The sequence below is a fragment of the Zingiber officinale genome, chromosome 7B (genome assembly GCF_018446385.1).
Source record: "Zingiber officinale cultivar Zhangliang chromosome 7B, Zo_v1.1, whole genome shotgun sequence".
Taxonomy (NCBI): Eukaryota; Viridiplantae; Streptophyta; class Magnoliopsida; order Zingiberales; family Zingiberaceae; genus Zingiber; species Zingiber officinale.
The window spans coordinates 113,477,895-113,498,641 of record NC_055999.1 but is presented as its reverse complement, the minus strand read 5'-3'; the positions used below and the strand labels follow the sequence as shown (position 1 = coordinate 113,498,641).

The window sequence follows — 20,747 nt, the reverse complement described above, 5'->3', positions numbered from 1 at the left end:
GGGCTTTATTCTCTACTATATCATCATCTATACTTAAATAAATTTTATCTTATTTTATTATTATCAACCAAGTTTTTTTTGTTGTCTTCCTCATTTGATGTACATATTTATCATAGTTTCACATCGCCTAACTAGAGCATTTATTAATCATTAAAGTGCATGTTAATACCACTTAAACATGTTTCTCGGAGTTTTCCCTCAATATATGCAACTCCAAATTTCTCTGTAATGCTATCATTCTCTATTCTGTCTATCCTCGTATGTCCACACATCCACCTTAGCATCCTCATCTTCGCAACTCATCTTCTGCTCATGAGTCATAGTCAAACATTCAGCATCATATGACATAGCATGTTTAACTGTCATTTTGTAGAACTTCTCTATATGTTTTAGAGATACTTTATGATTACATACAACACTTAACGCTCTCCTCTGTTAGGCCCGAAATGTAGCTAGAGGGGGGTGAATAGCTCAGCGCGATCTCGTGCTCGTCGTTGCTTGTTTCTTGAGATGATGTGCAGCGAAAAATACAAAGAAACAACACTCAACGCTAACACTAGGGATTTACTTGGTGTCCACCTCAAGAAGAGGTGACTAATCCAAGGATCCACACACTCACGCACCCTCCACTATGAAAACACTCCTTTACGGTAACTATCGAAGGCGGAGAAGCCTTACAAGCTCTCAGTACAAGAAGAAAGGAAAGGGAAACAAAATACAATAAGATCTTACAAGTTTGCACAAGAAAACCCTAACCCTAACTTCTTCCTCGCTTCTTGACTTGGACGTGCACCAGCACAAGCCTCCAAGAACCTTCAAGAACTAGCGGTGAGAGATTTGTGGAGTCGCTGTGAAGATCCCTGAAGAAAAGGATCAAAGCCGTAGAAGTTCTTTTGAGAGAAACACTCGCCAACAGTTATATCTTGCGCCAACGGTCAAATCCCAATCGATTGGATTACTCCCAATCGATTAGGGAGGCTTTAGATCGATCGGTCGATCGATCTAGAGTGCCTTTGTGCTCCTAGGAATTGCCTGGATCGATCGGCTGATCGATCCAGGCCTTATCGCGAAAAATTGCAGCTCCCAATCGATCGACCGATCGATTGGGAGGCTTTCTGTGCTATCGGCGATTCTCCCCAATCGATCCACCGATCGATTGGGAGATTCTCCTTCCGCGGGACTCACCCAATCGATCAACCGATCGATTAGGCATGAGCCAATCGATCGGTTGATCGATTCAGCCCATGTGAGACTTGTCAAATCAAGTCCAAACATCCCTCAAACCAACATATGGTCCTCCATGACCTATTGGTACATCATGCCTAGCATCTGGTCACCCTTGACCTACTAGGACTCCCTTACCAAGTGTCCGTTCAATCCCTTTGATCCACTTGGACTTCCACCAGATGTCTGGTCAACCTTGACCCATCTGGATTTCCTCGTACCAAGTATCAGGTCAATCCCTTTGACCTACTTGGACTTCCCAACACCAGATGTCCGATCAACCTTGATCCATCTGGATTTTCCTTGCCTGGCTTCACTCACCAGGACTTCTCTTCTGCCTAGCTTCACTCACTAGGACTTCCCTTCTGCCTAGCTTCACTCACTAGGACTTCACGTCTGCCTGGCTTCACTCACCAGGACTTTCTTCTTCCTAGCTTCACTCACTAGGACTTCTCTTCTGCCTAGCTTCACTCACTAGGACTTCACGTCTGCCTGGATTCACTCACCAGGACTTTCTTGTCTGCCTAACCTTCCAATTAGGACTTTCACCTGACTTTACTCACCAGGATTTTCTAGTCAAGTATCCAGTCAACCTTGACCTACTTGACTCTCCTTCACAATCTCACCACATGAACAATCGCACCTGCAATCTCCATGTCTTGTCTCCATGTATTGTCAAACATCGAAACTCATACATCAAGATTCGAGCTTGAATTGACACAATTCAAGCTCAGTCAACCAGGTCAACCTTGACCTAGGGAATATTGCACCAACATCCTCCATTTCAATTATTCTACTTGTATTCTATGTAAGCCATCTCTCTCAATCTCTCTATCATTTTGTAAAAATGATCATAAATACTTAAAGCTCTTAGTTCCAAACAACTTGTCATATCCTATATTAACAATTGTCTCATTAAGTCTAATATTACTAAACTTAAATTACATATATTTTGTCTTTAAAGCCTAAAACCTTTCACCTCTAATATTTCCCGCCAAAATTCTAGTCTATCATTTACTCCTTCATATGTCTTATCTACTAAAATAATATCATCAACAAACAACATACACCATGGTACTGTGTCTTGAATGTGTCTAGTGAGTTCGTCAATGATGAATGTTAAAAGATTGAGACTGAGAGTTGATCCTTGATATAACACTAACTTTATTGGAAATGTTCAATTAATCCGCTTGAAGTCTTTATTTTTGTTATTATATACTCATACATATCCTGAATTAGTTTAATATACGCTACGCTAACACCATTTTTTCTAAAATTTTTCATATAATTTCTTTTGAGACTCTATCATAAGCTTTTTCTTAAGATAATGAATATCATGTGTAGATCTTCTTTCGTTCCTAATGCTTTTCAATTAGTTAAATGAGAATATGTATAACTTCTATTGTTAATCTTCCGGCATAAATGCAAATTAATTTTCGGTAGCCGTGGTCTCTTTCTTTAATTTTCTTTTATTGCTCTTTTTCAAAGTTTCATTATATGACTCATTTGTTTAATGTCCCTTATAGTTTGCATAAGTTTATACGTCTCCCTTGTTCATATATAGGGAACCAGAGTGCTTACCCTCTATTAATCATAAATTTTTTTTCATTTTTAATATTATGTTAAAAAATTTTGTAAGTCATTTAATATTTTGTTTCCTTATCCACTTCTATACCTTTGACAGAATATCATCTAGTACAACGGCTTTTTCATTTGACATCTTATTTAAAATTTATTCTACTTCTGAAGTTTAAATTCTATAATAAAAATTTAAATTTCTATACTCATTTACCGACTTAAATTACCTAAATTAAATTGATCACCTAAACATTCGTTAAAAAGTTGATGAAAATATATCTTCTACCACTCTTTTATATTTCTCCATCATTATTAGTACACTATTGCATTCATCTTTAATACTTCTTATTTGTATAAGATCTCTTGTCATCCTCTCTCTCACTTTATTTATTCTATATATTTTTTTTCTCTTTTTATCCAATTTTCGATATAATCATTCAGAAGTTTCATTTTTTACTTCATTCACCGTTTTCTTAGCCTCTTTCTTGACTATTATATATTTTTTAAAAAATTTTCATTCTTATAAATATATAATTTCTTATATGCTATTCATTTTTCTTTCACTTTTTCATTTCATAACTAAGATTTCTTACTTAGTGGTATATATCTTATTGACTCACCGAGTATACTCTTAGCTATTATTTTTATCTTTGATGCAATCTTATCTCATATTATATTAGAGTCATCGTATACTTCACTTAATACTTGTACTCCTACTTTCTCCTTAAATATATCTTTTTTCCATCTTTTACCTTCCACCACTTAATTTTAGGAGTCATGTATATTTTACTTTTATTGATACTATAATTGAAGTGTATATCTCGACATTACTAATCTATATTAAAAAGTTTTCTTCATAGATGACCTAGCAATTTTTACAAATATTTCTATCCTTCTTCCTAACTATAAGAAAGTCAATTTATTATTCTCACTTTTGAACGTGACCAAATATTCTTCTCTTTTCTTTAAAAATATATAATAACTAATATAAAATTATATGTTATGGCAAAATCTAATATAATTTTTCCTTCTTCATTTTTTATTTTGAACTCATAACGCTCATACACCTCTCATATTTCTCATTTTTCACTCCGACTTGCATATTCAGATCGTCTTATATTAAAATCATTTAATTTAGAAAAATATTTTGTAATACTTTATCTGGAAAGTCCCAAAACCTTAATTTGTTATCTTCATATAATCCTACTTTAGATACATATGTCAATTACATTCATAGTTCATTTCACCACTGCTATCTTAAGAGCTATAATTCTACCCTCTTTCTAACTACTCCTACAACTTCATCTTTTAACAAACTATGTATAATAATACCTGCTTCATTTCTTATTTTACTCTTTCCTATGTACCATGACTTAAACCCAATTACTCTATCATCTGTCTTCTCACCTAAACATTTTAATTTTACATACACAAAATATTAATTCTTCTCTTAGTCATCGTATTTATTACATCCATTGTTTTATCAATGAAGGTTCATATGTTTCATGATCTAAATCAAACTATTAATTTTCTTATGATATTAATTCTTATCTAACATAAGATATAAAAACTCTTACCTATTAATACAACACCTAAGTTCTCATGGAAATATAACGACCCTTACAAATACATTACAATCAAACCCTACAATACGAACTCTTATATATTTAACACTACACTTAAATTCTTAAGAGATAGAGATCCCTACCAAAACATTACAGTCAAACCTTATAACATGTTCCTCCCGAAAAACAATCTAGCATTAACACAATAATTCACATCAAATATTGGAATCATTTTACTGGCAATAATAGAATTAAAAATTTTCTAAGATAAAATGATCGTACATAGACTATAATGACAAGTAACATCAAGTTGAATTGCATGGATCCACTTCTACAACATTCATCCACCACATCAAATGCAGATTGAAGAAAAATCCTGTAAAAAGTCATATTCCATAAAATCAACTATAGAATAGCCAAAATGCCCTGAATTGAAATAACATCCCTTTTTAATGAGATCAACATCTTGCAACAAATAATTGGCCTACGGAATGTTATACATAATATTGATACAACAGATGAAGCGAGTCAATGTCAATTAGATGGCGCACCAAATAATTGGCCTACGGAATGTTATACAAAATATCAGAAACTCCGCATGCCCCCCAGAAGGAATTGTTTAGCTTAGAATCAATGATTTAATTTCAAACAATTGGCCAAAAAATGGGTGTCAATGGATAGGAAAAATAAGTAACATGTTCAGAAAATTACGCAAGCTTCTTTGCTCGGCCACTGGATGGTTGTGAATCGTCCCTTTTTGAGGCAGAAGATTCAGGCTTTCTGGCCCAAGCAGGAGCACGATCAGGTTCATAACGGTAGTCATAAAATAGTTCCTCTCCTGCGCCAATTCTTTCTTTTGCAAATATCCCAACCCTATGATCACCAGCTACCATGATAACCTTAGCATAGCAGTTTGGATCGGGAGAATGGTTGGCAAACTTCAATTTATCGCCCTTCCTGTAGGCATCAAGAACATACTGCACCAAAAAAATATGTCGGTACAATGGCACCAAATCATCAATTTCATTGCTATATTGCTCTACATGCCTGGTCATTGAGGTTAAAGAGAAAGGATGAATTTTCCCGGTCATAGATTTTTCCACGCTTGTCAGCTTCCCTGTGAGAGATCAATTCCCCGGTATATTCACCCAGATATTCATGTTTACCAACACTATTCTGCCAAAAAGAAACACTACAGATGTTAAGGCAATACCAAGAAAGATTGTAACAACGCATCACCATACCTTGAGGAACGCCCCCCAGCCAGAAACATCAGATCTTCCAAGTAATACCTAGTAAAGGAATACTATTCAGGTTGTATAAAAGAAGGAATCTTCAAACAAAATTTTCCTCGTAAAAAAAATGAAACTTCACTCGGGCTTTGTTTCATGAAATATATTTTTTATGAAAATATTTTTTAAAAATTCAATGTTTAATACAATGAAAATCATACTCAATGAAAGCTATTTAGGTCTACAGATAACTTTCATTTGGTAGTAGACATTTTTTGAAAAAATAATGAACTCTGGTGGAAAACAATGTCATTTTTCTTACCCATCCAAAGCTCTTCTGTCTATTAACTTCAATATTCACCCTGGTTAATTCAAGGAAAACAATCTAGAAAGAGAAGCTCAAACAAATTGGTTGATCTGGGTTGGCCAAGCAGACAGAGCTGGCAGGTTGGGCTAAGCGGTCTAGGCATGTTGGGTTAACGGGATAAAAATGGGCCAACTAGGCTTGCACGTAGACCCGACCCCGGGCCAGGTCTGGCCCGGATCCGGCCGTGTCCCGTAACCAGGTCAACGAGCCGGGTCGAACCAGAACCGGCCAGGCAAGTTGCCGGGCCGGTTCCGGTTCTTTTGGTGAAAACCCAGCGGACCGCCGATTCGGCCCGCCGGTTCAACCAATTTTTTTTCTACGATTTGAACAGCCGGTTAACCTACGGTTCCTAGCCGTTGGATAACCGGCGGTTCCTAGCCGTTGGGGAGGGTGGGGTATTTTTTAGGTATTTTTTTCAACAATTAGGATCATTTGATCGTTTTTTGATCAATGGCTATGATTTAGTGTCCGTTACTATCCAAATTCTATAAATAAAGAACTCATTTCATCATTTTCACACACATCTTCTTACTCTTAATCTCAATTTCGTATTATTTATACGCTTTCATTTCCAATTTTCAATTACAATAGAAGGAGGTCGTGGAGGTACATCATCTCGAGCTCGGAAGGGAAAGAAAATAATGAATCCACGGAGGAGGAACCTAACATTCAATCCACCGATGATGAGATCGAGCACCTTCCAAATCCGACACCTGAAACACAAGTACCGATGCAATTACTTCTAAAGTTCGGGAACTTCCGCCTCTAAAATCATCTATTCTTACTAAACATTTTGAGAAGGTCACTCTTCCGTCGGGAGCAATACGTGCAAAATGTAAACACTGCAATGTTTCCTATAAATTCCAAGTAGGCGGCGGCTATGGGTCGTTGAAACGGCATGTAGAAATGAAGCACCCGATAGAATATAGACTCGACCGTTCTCAAATACAATTATAAAGATTTTTTTCAACTAGCGGTAGTACTGATTCCGATTTATTTTTATATTCGGATAATAAATTAAGAGAATCAATTACTAAATTTGTTTCCGTAGAATATCTTTCTTTTAGTTTTGGATCTAAATGCACATTTGAAGATTTTTGTAAAGACTCTTAATCCATGTGCTAAACGTGTTTCTAGGACTACACTTACTCGTACAATTAAAAAAATAGTAAAACAAGAAAAAAAGAATTTAATTGATGAATTTAGTAAATTAGATAATAAAATTTCTTTATGTTCCGATATTTGGAGTGATCATTGGCAAACACATTCGTATATGGGTGTGACTTGTCATTGGATCAATAACTCTTGGAATCTCCAAAAAAATATTGTTAGTTATAGAATTTTTGATGAATCACATAATGCTCATAACATCGCACAATTATTATATTTAATTATAGAAGAATATGGTTTAACTCATAAAATATTTTCAATATCATTAGATAATGCTAGTTCCAATACCGCTTGTATAGATGATTTAACCTTATGTGCTAGTCACTATTCCAAAGGCTAGTAGCCGCTCGTGATTTACCTCCTCCGTGTTGGCCCTGGGACGGATTGACGGGGGCGCTGGGGGGAGCGTATTCGCTTTTTGCCACCATGTATAGATGACTTAAAATTTGTTTGTCAACCTATTATTGGCGGTTTAATTTTTCATATTCGTTGGGTATGTCATGTTTTAAATTTATGTGTTCAAAATGAATTAAAAATTTTAGAAAGTTATATTAAACCAATTAAAATTGTAATTTTTTATTTATAGTCTCATCATCTATAATGAAACAATGGGGTAGGTTTTGTAAAACTAATGGAATGAGACCTAAAAAATTTTCACGTGATGTACCAACATGTTAGAATTCAACATACCAATTATTATAAGATTCATTTGAATATAAAGAATTATTATGTTCATTTTTTGCACAAAATACTAATACTAATATATATTTATTTTCACAACAATTAAATATTTATAGTATTTGTGAAATTTTAAAGGTATTTAATTATGCAACCAAACAACGTTCCGATGTTTATTATCCCACTGCTCAATTAGTTTTAAAAAAAATTTCTATTATAGTATTAGTTTTAAATGAACATATTAATAATGAATCTTTATCCCCATGCATCTTAACTATGGAAACTAAATAAGAAAAATATTTTTATTTTATTCCTAAAATTTATTTAATTGCATTTGCTTTAAATCCTAGATTTAAATTAGATGTTTTAAAAGAAATGTTAACTTTATATTATGACGCTTTAAATCTAATTAAAAATTCTTCTCCTGATCTAGTTAATATTATATATAATGTTAGAATTTATTTATATGATATTTATAATCAATATTATGTAAAATATGAAATACAAATTAATGTTTCTGAAATACAACAAACTATTAATAGTAATTTAAAACTTAAAAAAGTACAACTTTTATTAAAAGAACGGACAAAACGTCCATGAGGATCCTCAAGTTCCACACAGGAACTTGAGAATTATTTTACGACTTCTTTTGATTTTAATGAAGTAAATAACGAAAATTTCGATATCTTAAAGTGGTGGTCACAGACAGTGTTTTAAATCACGTAGCGTTGGTTCATAGTGTTTTTGTCTTGTCATCGTGTAGCATAAATAGCGAAGCGCATAGCGCAAGCTTTTCGTGCATGTCAATGTTTAAATTTAAAAAAACAAAATATACTTATATAAGTAAAATAACATTAACATAACCTCAAATTAATCATAATAATTCATTACATGTCAAAATATCCCATAACAACAATTTAAAAAATCTTATAATTAAAACAACATAACCTAAAAATAATCAGTATCATCCAACTCTATATCACTATCATCATCAATAGTGTCTATGGTTGAAAATTTTCCACTATCAAAAGTTGTTGGAATTACTCCACCATTATTTTCAGCATCAAGATGATTATCTTCCATATCAACAAGACTCAACCTTGCTTGTTTGTCTTTACTTCCACCTATTATATAAGAGATGCGACATTTAAGAATCAATTATAGGTGAAGTAGATATAAGTAAATAATTTGCATATATGCTTAGTGCTTACTTGAATTTTCAACAACTCTTTTTTTTGAATTCGTAGGAGGAACTTCAACTATATTCTCAACATCTTCGACTCACTTATCTGAGTTGAAAAGACTTTCAAAGGTAGCCGATGGCACACTCACAATAGGATCACTTTCAAATAATTCATCATCTTCAAGCCATTTAATAGTTACGGGAAAAATTGGACCTTCTTTCTCAGTTATCCATTCATGATCTGAATTAATTTCATCAAATACAATGGGATCAACTTGTCTCTCCTCCTAATGCTTCTCTCCCTAAGCTTGAAGTTATATTTCACAAACACCAACACATTCAACTTTGCATGTTCAAGCCTATTTCTCTTTTTTTTGTATGAATCTAATATTACAAAGAAGAAAACATATATAAAAAATTAAACAATGATACGAAAATTATAAAACAATTAAAATTCAAGTAGAGTTAAAAACTTAAAATACTCACCGATTCAAAAGTGCTCCAATTTCTTTCACATCCCAAAGCACTACAAGTGAGACCAAACACTCGAATTGCAAATGTAGTAAGCTCGGGTGTCTTACTTCCAAAACGTTCCCACCATGAGACTAATAATAACATAAAAAAAAATTACAAGAATGTATATAATTTTAAAATACAAGTGCTAGTATAATTTTACAAGAACGGTTACAAGAAGAAAATTTTACCCGGAGTTCGCAACATTCTTGTTCGTTTTGCTATTGGAGTTCCACATTCTCCTTCAACTTTGTTATACAAGTCCAATTGGATGTCCGCTTTAAGATGATCATCAGAAGACAACATCCTACCCATGCAAGTATACAATCCATCTCTAACTTCATCACAATCAGAAAATCTTTCTTCATAACGCAATTACGAGTTCAAATAGTACCCGACCGCGTGTAGAGGATGATGAGGTTGTGGAGTCCATCGTGAATCAATTTTTTTCCAAATGGGCTTGTATTTTCTGTCAACTCCCCCACAATTAAATTTTATTGTCTCTTTTGCCTTATCCATAAGTTCATAAATATATCCCATGGTTGATCTCTCCTCCGAATCAACTTCCCTTAACACACTTGCAAGAGGAACAACACTCTTAACACAAAATGCAACATGCGGCCAAAAATTGAAATCATTAACAGCAATTCTCTTCACGACCTTCCCCTGAGTTGTTTGAGATAGTGGTGAACTAACCCAATCTTCGGAAGCAAACATTTGTTCAAGTGACCTTTTAACCTTATACATACTCTGAAGAGTGAGAAATGAAGTAGCAAAGCGAGTAACAGCTGGACGGAAAATTTCTTTACCGTTTGTATACTTTCTCATCAAAGAAAGTATAGTCCCATGACCATAAAGGAACTTCACAACCATCTTAGCATGCTCAATTGTGTTAGAAAAAATTTTCAACTTTGCAATATCCTCCAACATTAAATCAATGCAATGTGCCGCACAAGGTGTCTACTAAATTCTGTGTCTAGTCTCCATAATTTTTTTCCCTGCCTTAATGCAATTCGAAGCATTATCCATGACAATTTGAATCACATTTTCCTCTCCCACCTCATCAACAACATCATCAAGATATTTAAAAATCAATTCTCCATTTTTAATAGAAGCTGATGCATCAATAGATTTCAAAAAGAAAGTGTCAGCGGGACTATTTATCAAAAAATTGATCAAACTTCTATTCTTTCCATCCATCCAACCATCGTCCATATTTATCCCATGTCTTTTTATGCTCCTCATATATTAGGTTGATGTCATCAACCTCAACTTTAAGTATCCAAGTTCTTAACTCATGCATTGAAGGAGGCTTGAATCCTCTTCCATATTCCGCAATACCCTCAACCATAGGCAACCAATAAAGATCATTCACAACATTAAATAGAAGTGCGGCAGAATAAATAAAACAACCAACTCTACGCTTCACATCAACCAGCAAATCTTTTTTGTATGCCGAATTTAGAGTTGCTTGTCTAGGTTCGAAACTAAGAAACCCATGAAGAGTGCCTTTACCTTTTGATTCATCACTACCAGAACATCCAATTGAATTTCCCCCTACCCTTCTAACTTATGATGATTGTGTACTAATACTCTGGGACCCTCACCATTCTCTCGTAATAATTCGATTTGTTTGCTTTTAGATGCTCTAATTTTGTTAAGTGATTCTCTAAGTTCTTTCTTAATATCATCCGGACACTAACACAAAGTGCAACCCCTTTATAAATTTGAGCTAAATGTTCCTTCAAACGAGTAATCCCTCCATTCGATATATGATGACAAAATTTGCACCAAACAGATTTTTCCCCCTCATTTTGATAATACTTCCAACTAATATCTTTTTTTTTATCTTTTTTTGACAAATTTGTAGGCATTGCAAATTCTAACTAGACAATCAAAATCCTAGAAAAACAAAAGAAAAAAATTAAAACAAATAATTAATTAATTAGAAACAAATCAGCAAAAAAACGAAAATCAATCTAGGGCATCTAGATCCATCATTGGATTGAACCAAGGAATCTGGATCGATCCTGTGATCGATCGAGATCCTTTCTGTTCGAATAGAAAGGATATGGATCGATCCAGGGTCTGGATAGATCTAGATCCTTTCTGTTCGAACAGAAAGGATCTCAATCGATCACTCGATTGATCCAAATGCCCGACTTCTGGAAATCGCGAAATCACTTTTGCTCCTTCGAGAAACAAAAAACGAAAACGAAAAACTAAACAAAGAAAACGAAAGGAAGAAGAAAGTTGACCTCCAATCGCTGTCCCTCGCCGCCGCTCACAGGTTACCGCTCGCCGCTCACAAGTCGCCGATCGCCCATCGCCTATCGCCTCTGCCCTACCTTCTCGATGGTCGCGATTCCACTCGCATGTGCCTCCTCGCCTTTGCCCTAGCTATTTTGTAAGCAATTATAGCGCCCGTTATAGGCCGCTAGGTCACGATAGCGCACGCTATGTGCGCTATCGACGCTTTTGTCCCGAATAGCGTGGGCTATTTAGGACAATTGCTAATCAACGAATGCTCTGCAGCATTCGCTGATCGTAGCGCGCGATAGCACGCTATGTAGCACGCTATTCGCCATTATTGAAAACCCTGGTCACAAAAGGCTCAAAACTTTCCCTTCCTCTCCATGATCGCCAAAGAAATTTTAGTTTGTCCAATGTCAACTATTGCTGTGGAGCAGACATTCAGGGCCAGCGGTAACATATTAGATGAACGACGATCAATAGTCTCCCGACTCATTGGAAGCTCAACCATTACTGGATCATTGGACCAGAGTGGAGAAAAAAATCCAAGGAATGCAACTTTCAGATGACGAAGTTGAAGATTTTGATACTGAAGGAACGAATACGACAGGAACAGGAACTAGAAGTGAGTGACAATGTAAAGGATAAAAATGTAAAGAACTACGTGGACTTTGATTCCCCTATATCCTAAGGGGATAGATAGACAATTTCAATAAGTGCAAGCCTTTTTTACAATAAATTTTAATTTTTAATTTTTAATTTTTTTAACATAATAATCTTGAACCATGGCGAACCATGAATTGGTGATTCCGAATCGTGAACCGTAACCGTCTTGAGCGGCTAAGCTTCAGGGTCGACATGCCTGGAACAGTCGAACCGGCGGTTCTGAACCGTCGAACCGGCGGTTCCGAACCGGCGAACCGGCGGTTCTGAACCATGATCAGGTCTACTTGCACGGCAGAAGCCCAAGCAACCCGTTTACATGCCATGCAAGTCGAGCATGGCATGACTTGTAACTGTTGGAACCCCAAGGTCTACTTGCACGGCAGAAGCCCAAGCAACCCGTTTACATGCCATGCAAGTCGAGCATGGCATGACTTGTAACATCAACACAAACCCAGTTGACCCTTACCCATGCTTGAGCTTGCAGAGACAAGAAAAATTAAAATTTATTTATTTATTTAAATAATATAAAAAACCTTTAAAAAATATATAAATTAAAGATATATAAACAAGAAAATAACAAAATATAAATAATAATAATAATAGTAAAATAAAATAAAAGTAATTGAATTTAAAATATTGACATCATTATACCTTTACAATATTATATCTTCACTAAATATGATACAAACAATTTAATAAAATATAGATTCAAGATTCAAATTTGGAGAAGAAATTAATTGTTTGTAATTCAATCTCAATCTTTCGGCCTTCCACATGAGTTGCTTATGTAAAAATGTAGTTCCTCTTTACCATGTGTAACGATAAAATGGAGGTTGGTCATGGTTGGCTCAATCGTACCACTCAGATGGACATTATCAAAATCTAAGTCCCATGTTGAGGTCCCATCTTTATCTTGTAGGTGTACTTTTACATCTAACCAATCCTTGAGGCTTACACATCTCCTAATACATTCTACTTGGTTTGAAACCCTATTACCGACACTGAAATATGACTAGGATGCTACTATAAATATATGATTTGTTAGTACATGATAAGCAATCATGGGTAAGATGGAGTACTTAAATTCATGGTTTTCGCCACTCTAATACAACCCAAGTCTTCGTAATTTTCTAAGATAACAAAAAACCTGTGAAGAAGTTAAGTTTGTTTACCTCATAAAGTTCAATGCCTAAGAGTACACTTGGTTGACATGAACGAACATTAGCACAACCAAAGCTTCTATAATATATGGGCATTATGCCTTGACTTCCACTAAATTATGGCAAAAGGCGAATACGCTCGCCCCCAGCACCCCCGCCAACCCGTCCCAGGGCCAACACGGAGGAGGTAAATCACGAGCGGCTACTAGCCTTTGGAATAATGACTAGCACATAAGGCATTTATCTCGGCTTTACCGCGATTCGAACCCCAGGCCTCATTGTGGCAACACCTCATGCGCTAGCCACTAGACCCATCCAAGAGGACATTGGCACTGGAGGTTGACATTGGTTGGTAGTCATACCTCTCACGATAAGTTGAATCCATTTAATTTAATATAATCCTAATTTCTAATTTTTTGTGCATTTTCTAATTTTATTTGTTTATATTTGACTATAATATTACAAACACCTACATATTTTAATCGTATGGTTTAAAATAATATCTATAACTTCTAAATAGCGCATGAAGCATTAAATGTGAGGTTGAAATACATATGGTTAAAAACTCATTTGTCCAAGAATAAAAAAATTTATAAAAAGTTATAAACATTTTCAGGATATAACTAATCATTATGTTATAATCTATTAGCAACAAACCCTATTAGCCATATGCATTCCAAACCTATTTGGTGCTTCTAAATGGTATGCTTGATTTAAGTATAAGATCAATTGAATTCCACCTATATATACATTAGGATGTATTTTCCGCCCCCAAGGCATAGCTGAGCCAGTCACCCCATGGTAGGTTTGCATAATTGAGCAAAGGTTGATTCCCGATAAAACCGGCGGAAATACCATGTGGTAGCTTGTTTTGGTTTCCTAATTTACTCTTCCCAATGATGTGGGGCACCGTCAGGATGACGGATTTCACCTTTTTTTTTTTTACAAAATTAGCATGTATTTTCTAAAATATTTAGGGTGTGTTTGGTTTGTGCGTTTTCCATTTCATTTTCTGGAAAACGCGCGTTTTCTAGAAAATGACTTTTAGACATTCTCTATTTTTCAGAAAATGCTATCTATTTTTTTAGAAAACAGACATGGAAAATGCAAACCAAACACCATTTTTCAGAAACGGGTATTTTTCAAAAAAAATGAAAATGAAAAACTCACAAACCAAACGCACCCTTAATATCTATAATATTGTTTCAATTCTTATGTCCATCTAATATTTTCATAGATTACTCCAAGCTCATCTTATATACAAAGGATCAAGAAGTAGCAACACAACTAATGTGAAAAAAAAGTATTGCCCATGATAACATCAATTTTAAAAAAAAAAAACTAATTACTTCAAAATCATTAATTGATGCATTATCAAAAGTGATTAAAAACAATTCATTTATAACAAAAAAAATGAAAATGAGAAATATAGTTTAAAATAGTATGATCAGTACAAGGAAATTCAAAACCTTTAAAACTAATTGTTCAAGTTTGGATATAGACCAATTGTCATCTATCTAATGTTTGGTGCAATATATGTATGACTATACATTGTAACTACTACTTCAAACACTAAAAATTGTTATTCAATATTTACGAGTGTAAACACAAATTGTGCCTCATGGAATATTTTTACTGCATTGAAACACATTATATCCGAAGATACGAAGTTGGAAATATATTCTCACAAAATATTCAAAGCCACTCAAGTGGACTATTAAAAAATGGGGACTTAAACTTTATAAAGCATACAAGTTTGCAACTGACAGAATACATTGCCTAAGCCAATTATCCTAGTGTCGGGTGATTTTATACAGTGATTAAGGTGGTGACTTCCACTAGAAGATTTGTAAGCAAGATTTTTCTTACAACTCTTACACTGAGCCCTTTTTCACCATCTCTAAAGATGATATCAAAATGGTCTTTAGACATAGTTGTAGTCTTTATGACTACAATTACTGTTACGTGAAGATGCTCTCATTGTCGCCTACTATGTGAACGACCTCAAATACTTCTCTAACTTTGGTGTTTATCACCACTTCTTCGATATGATGATGTAAAAGGAATGGAGTTGGCACCGGTGGTAATAGTAGCCTTCGAAGTATGCCCTTGTGCCAACTTGAGTAGGTAGGTAAAGGGGGATCAATTTATGCATTGAGTGAAATTTGTTAAATCGCCCAAAAGCACGAATAAGTAATAGATTGTTATCCATACTTGTAACCTAAGAAGATCAGCAAAGTTGGACAGACCAAGTTGTCCGACACTAGAATCACAATAACAACCCTCCATTATATCTTAATGCAAATTTTAAAAATATTAATAATTATAATTATTTTATATAATAAAAAATATTTTTTAATAAATTTAATGCATTAATAAAAATTAAAATTAAATTACCTCAATGCAGAGAGATGCATCATCATGATGGTGGTACGCTTACAACATTGGCGGTGGCCAGATGAGGAACTATGAGGATTAAGCAAGAAGAATATTGTAAAGTAAATAATTAAATAATAAAAATAGAGACTAGTAAAAAAAGGAGAAAATGTGAATTGATAAAATAAAGGATCAGTGAATGAGAATTGAGTAAGTGAGGATGAGAAAATGTGAGTTGTTTAAAAAAGAATAAGGGGTGGTCATTAAATATTTTAGGTTAATTTAGTATTTTTCAACTAAAATTAACGAAGATACCTTAAATTGTTCATTTTTATTTAAATAAGGGGTATTTTGATCTTTTTATGATATGTTAGCCAAAGAATTACACCTTTTTACCCATTATAGGCCTAGTCCAACACGCAAGTTGACCCTAGCCTAGTTTTATGTCAGTCCAATCCACAAGTCGTGCCCTTATTACCTAGCTTGACTTGTGGACCAAGCCAGGTTTAACATGGAACGCCGATCGAATTACAAGTGGCCTAACTTGATTTACACCTCTAAGCCAAGTGAGCCAATCAAACTGAGTGATATGATTCATCGATCGATCGAGTGATTTAATTAAGTTGAATGAGTTAAGTGATTTGGGCAATTTAATCAAGACAAACAGTTACAGAGATTCACTCAGGCCATGTAATCTAGGCAAACTGATCACTTGATCCGGTCAAGTGATCTGAGTGGTTTAAGAGTGATTAGGTTGGGTGAGTCGGGCAGGGTGATTAGGTTGGGTGAGTCAGGCAAACTAGTGACTCTGTTCAAATCAATCAAATTATTTATTCACTCGGGTCATCTATGCAATTTGATTTGTTCCATATGTTGATCGATTCAGGTAACACAATTGGTCTACATGACTCAACAAGTATGGATGGGCAAGACATGTCAATCATTTCGATTGGGTAAGCCTAGTCGAGCAAGCTGCCCAATCGACTCAACCTTGAAAAGAAAATATTTTCCATAATGCTAATCATACAAAAAAAAAAAAGTCTACAAATTTTAGTACCACATCCAAGTAGCATAAAGATATCTTATTTTCCTTGAAAAAAAATTCTTGGAAAAATATTTTTCACAAACAAGTTATTCTTTGTAAATATGCAGAAAATGGGCCCTTACTAAATTAACTGTCATTTTTTACATTCACCAAATCTCTCTTAACTGAGAGGGACTGAGGTACAGAAGGTTGGGTGCAAGGGAGAGAAGGGAGAAAATAAAAAAGTTTCATAACTTTATTTTCTTGGAGAAAGGTTGAAGAAAGAGATAAGAAAAGGAATAATTTGTAAAAGAAAAGTAGCTAAATTAATCTCCTTTACACTCTCTCTCTCTTCTTTCCATTTTTGAATGGATCAATTCTGAAGGGAAAAAAACAGCCGAAGGATCCCTTTGAGGTACTCTTATTTCCAATTTCCTTCACTCAAGTAAACAAATAATTCTCTCCCTTTTTCTTACCCTGCGCACCAATCTCACTTCCTAACTAACATTAACACATCCTGATTAAAGAAGCATATCCTTTAAAACATATGTGCCAAAAGAGAGCGGATGCATTTAGTACCAAATAGAAGAATCAAGGAACTGAGTTTAAGAGATATAATCCACGGGATGGAAAAGCTGAGAAAACGCAAAAGAGATGCAAATATACACAAGATGGTGCCAAAAGTGGAGAAAAGGATAATGGCAAATAAAAACCAAGAACTTGAAGTAGAATTCATATTAGACAGAGAGCATAAGATATCTCACAAAAGGAAAGAACACAATTAGACAAACAGAAGATGCAACTTCAACCATCAAAGATCATGAAGAAGAAACATGGTGAACAAGAAGGCTTCCTTTAACACGATCAAAAAGGAAAAGAGTATACCCTTTGCCGTTGCTTCAGCAGAAGCTTCATATTGCGACATTCATAGTTGTCTCCTCTTTGATTAGGGCCACCTAAGGTACCATCACCACATCTGCATAGAAAAATTTAAGGTCAATATGATATCCAAGAAAACAAATTGTGCCTAATTGTGTAATTTAGAGAAACAGTACAGGTAGAAATTTATCAGAAAAATTCAGATTTAATAGACTTGCTAGTTTGAGAAAACACAACTCAAGGATCATGGCCATTGATGAAAAATGTTTGAATGACTTCTAACAACATACCCCACCCAACAATTTCTACAAACATCAGGATCACATTCTCTGTCAGCAGCAAAGCATGGGCATTGACGGCTTCGACATTGGCTCTTAGCACAGTGACAACCTCGGAAACGGTTTTTGCAAATTTTAGGACACCTAAATTCAAAGTTAAAATCAGTTGTAAGGCAATATGCTGCACATAAAATAAAACACTTGTAAACTTCAGATTTTGCATCAATGAGAAGCCAACCAAAAAATGGATCAGATTTTCAGAAATGGTTGACAAATAATTTGGGTTAAGCAAAATTCACAAACACCAAAAATCTCCTAATTCAAAAAATAAATAACCAAGGATCTAATATTGAATTTCCATTTTTTTTCACAGCATTTACAAACAAACCTCCATAGGTTCGAAAAATCAAATTAATTTACGCTTTAAAATTGAGAGAAAAATAAAAGAGTAATAAATCAGAACCTACCTAGAGATAAACAATGTTTTGAAAAACATAAGCACAAATGACAGTCAACTTGAAAGTTCCAGGCTTCCAGCTATGATGCTCTATATGGTAATCAACTCAACTTGTACCAAATATTAATAAAATATAATATAATCTCCAAAATGATAGAAACTGATATCTCTTCAACCAGGATGATCAGTGGGGATAATGAGCTCAAATTATTAAGCTAGTGATCTTATCAGATTCAATCATAGTATCAGATCTCATCAAGTAAAATCCCAAACAACTCACCCGCAATACTTTTCACAGCATGTCCCACTAAGCAAGCAACGACATTGCTTTCCACAAGCAGATTGGCAACCACAAGGGTTGTATTGGCGACACGGTTGATCCTTTCTCTCAGTAATCCTTTTCCTAATTGAATGGTAGCCAGCTGATTTCCATGTATATTTCAAGCGACGAACTCTACCACGCCTTCTCAAGAACCTTGACCTTGTTCTCAATTCAATAACCTGATATTAGAAAAGAAAACCAACATATAAGATACATGAATTTATCTTTTATCCACAATCAGCTACGATTTCATTGAAGCAAAAACTTTCTTTCACCCCCTCACCTTCAGTTTATGAATGTCATTCAAAAATCATCTTAGTATCCCTCCCTAACCCTCCAACAAGCCATTAACCTCACTATTCATGCAATGAAATAATGCGTGGCAAGCTTGCCACGTCACTACTCTAAGTAAAAAAAGACAGCTCGGTGCACGAAACTCCTGCCAATGTGAGATCCTGGAGAAGGGTCTATTGTACAAAACCTTGTCTTACTCTGTAAAAGGTTATTTCCGAGACTCAAACTCATGACCTCTAGGTCACACGGCAACAACTTTATCATTGTGCCAAGGCTCTCCTTCCACATCACTACTCCAAGTAACAGAGTAAAATGTTGAGTTTCAAAATTTTGATGACTTTACAACTCTAAGTGCATTTTAAAGCAGAGGTAACTATAGTGAAAATTTTCAATTCATTGAACTAAACCTTGCCATGCCCTTCGATTAGAGAAATCACACCATCAGTTGTCCTGTAAGTTCCATCATCTTGAATATTGTTCATGTACTGGAACACTTCCATACAAGTCTTCAATCCACACAAAAGATTTCTAGCAATCAAACAACTGTTTGAAGAAAAAAGAATCCAGAAGTTGAAGTTAGAACATCTAGAAACAAATGCTGGAAAGAACAAAAATTTCCCATCAATTTTTTCATGTCTCTTTTAGTAAAAACAAAGTCAAAAGACAAGAATCAAACAGATATAATTGAATAATGAAAACCAAACCTCCCATTTCCCACACCTTACCTCAAAAAAAGAGCACAAAAAAATAGTGTAAACAAGTGTGAGTGATATAGAAGGGCAAAACCCTTTTTGGAGATATTTTTACAAAGCAAGAAATTTAACTGTGGATTAATGCTAAGGCAATTTGCTAGGTAACAACTAGGAAGTAAACAATGTGAACTGGTTACAATAGTAGTCAATCATTTAAAGTTTAAGATGTGCTATACTATACATGTATGTATCAATTGTTACAAGGAAAAGAAACTTCAAAACTCAATCAAATGACGGATGTCTATTAACCAAGAAAAATAGTACAGAAAAAAACTATCAAGTCAAGAATTAGAAAATAATCTGCTTTTATATATTTGGTGTGGATCTAAACTGAAGAGGATTATTATAAACCACTGGATGAAAAGAGTATAAAAAAGGTGTTGATGAGAATAAAGGATGACACTAAGGTAGGTTTAATGTGTTCCCTGTGTACAGAATCCTCAAAGGAGCATGTTCAACAAGGTGAAATTCATTGCACATATCATTCCTTGTAGCAATAAATGTATCATCATCATCATTGCCATCAAGCAATATTTGTCCCAACTATTTGAATGACTACATGAATCTCATACATCCATTGATCTCTATGTAAGGTGGTGCCATTGGTAATATTCAAATTAGTTAAATTAGTTTTAGTATGTTGACTATTATTTTTTTTATCTCTTCAAACGTTTGCATTTTCCACTCTACTAGATTCAACCCTTCTAACTAATTGTCAATCTTTAAATATGTACATAACATCTCGATCGAGCAAATCATACTACGTCCTTTTTAGA

At 34.6% G+C, this 20,747-nt stretch overlaps 1 protein-coding gene across 1 annotated transcript in view; it reads right to left on the bottom strand.

Moving 5' to 3' along the window:
• Window positions 1-4,763: 4,763 nt before the first annotated feature.
• Window positions 4,764-20,747, bottom strand: part of LOC122004683 (histone-lysine N-methyltransferase EZ1-like) — a gene marked incomplete at its 5' end in the record, with an annotated part of 39,026 nt that continues 23,042 nt past the window's right edge. The window contains 7 exons of the mRNA XM_042559533.1: window positions 4,764-5,344; window positions 5,415-5,543; window positions 5,612-5,659; window positions 17,875-17,965; window positions 18,159-18,290; window positions 18,884-19,104; window positions 19,627-19,762. Coding sequence (XP_042415467.1) covers window positions 5,075-5,344; window positions 5,415-5,543; window positions 5,612-5,659; window positions 17,875-17,965; window positions 18,159-18,290; window positions 18,884-19,104; window positions 19,627-19,762 — 1,027 coding nt within the window. The remainder of the gene's footprint in view (window positions 5,345-5,414; window positions 5,544-5,611; window positions 5,660-17,874; window positions 17,966-18,158; window positions 18,291-18,883; window positions 19,105-19,626; window positions 19,763-20,747) is intronic.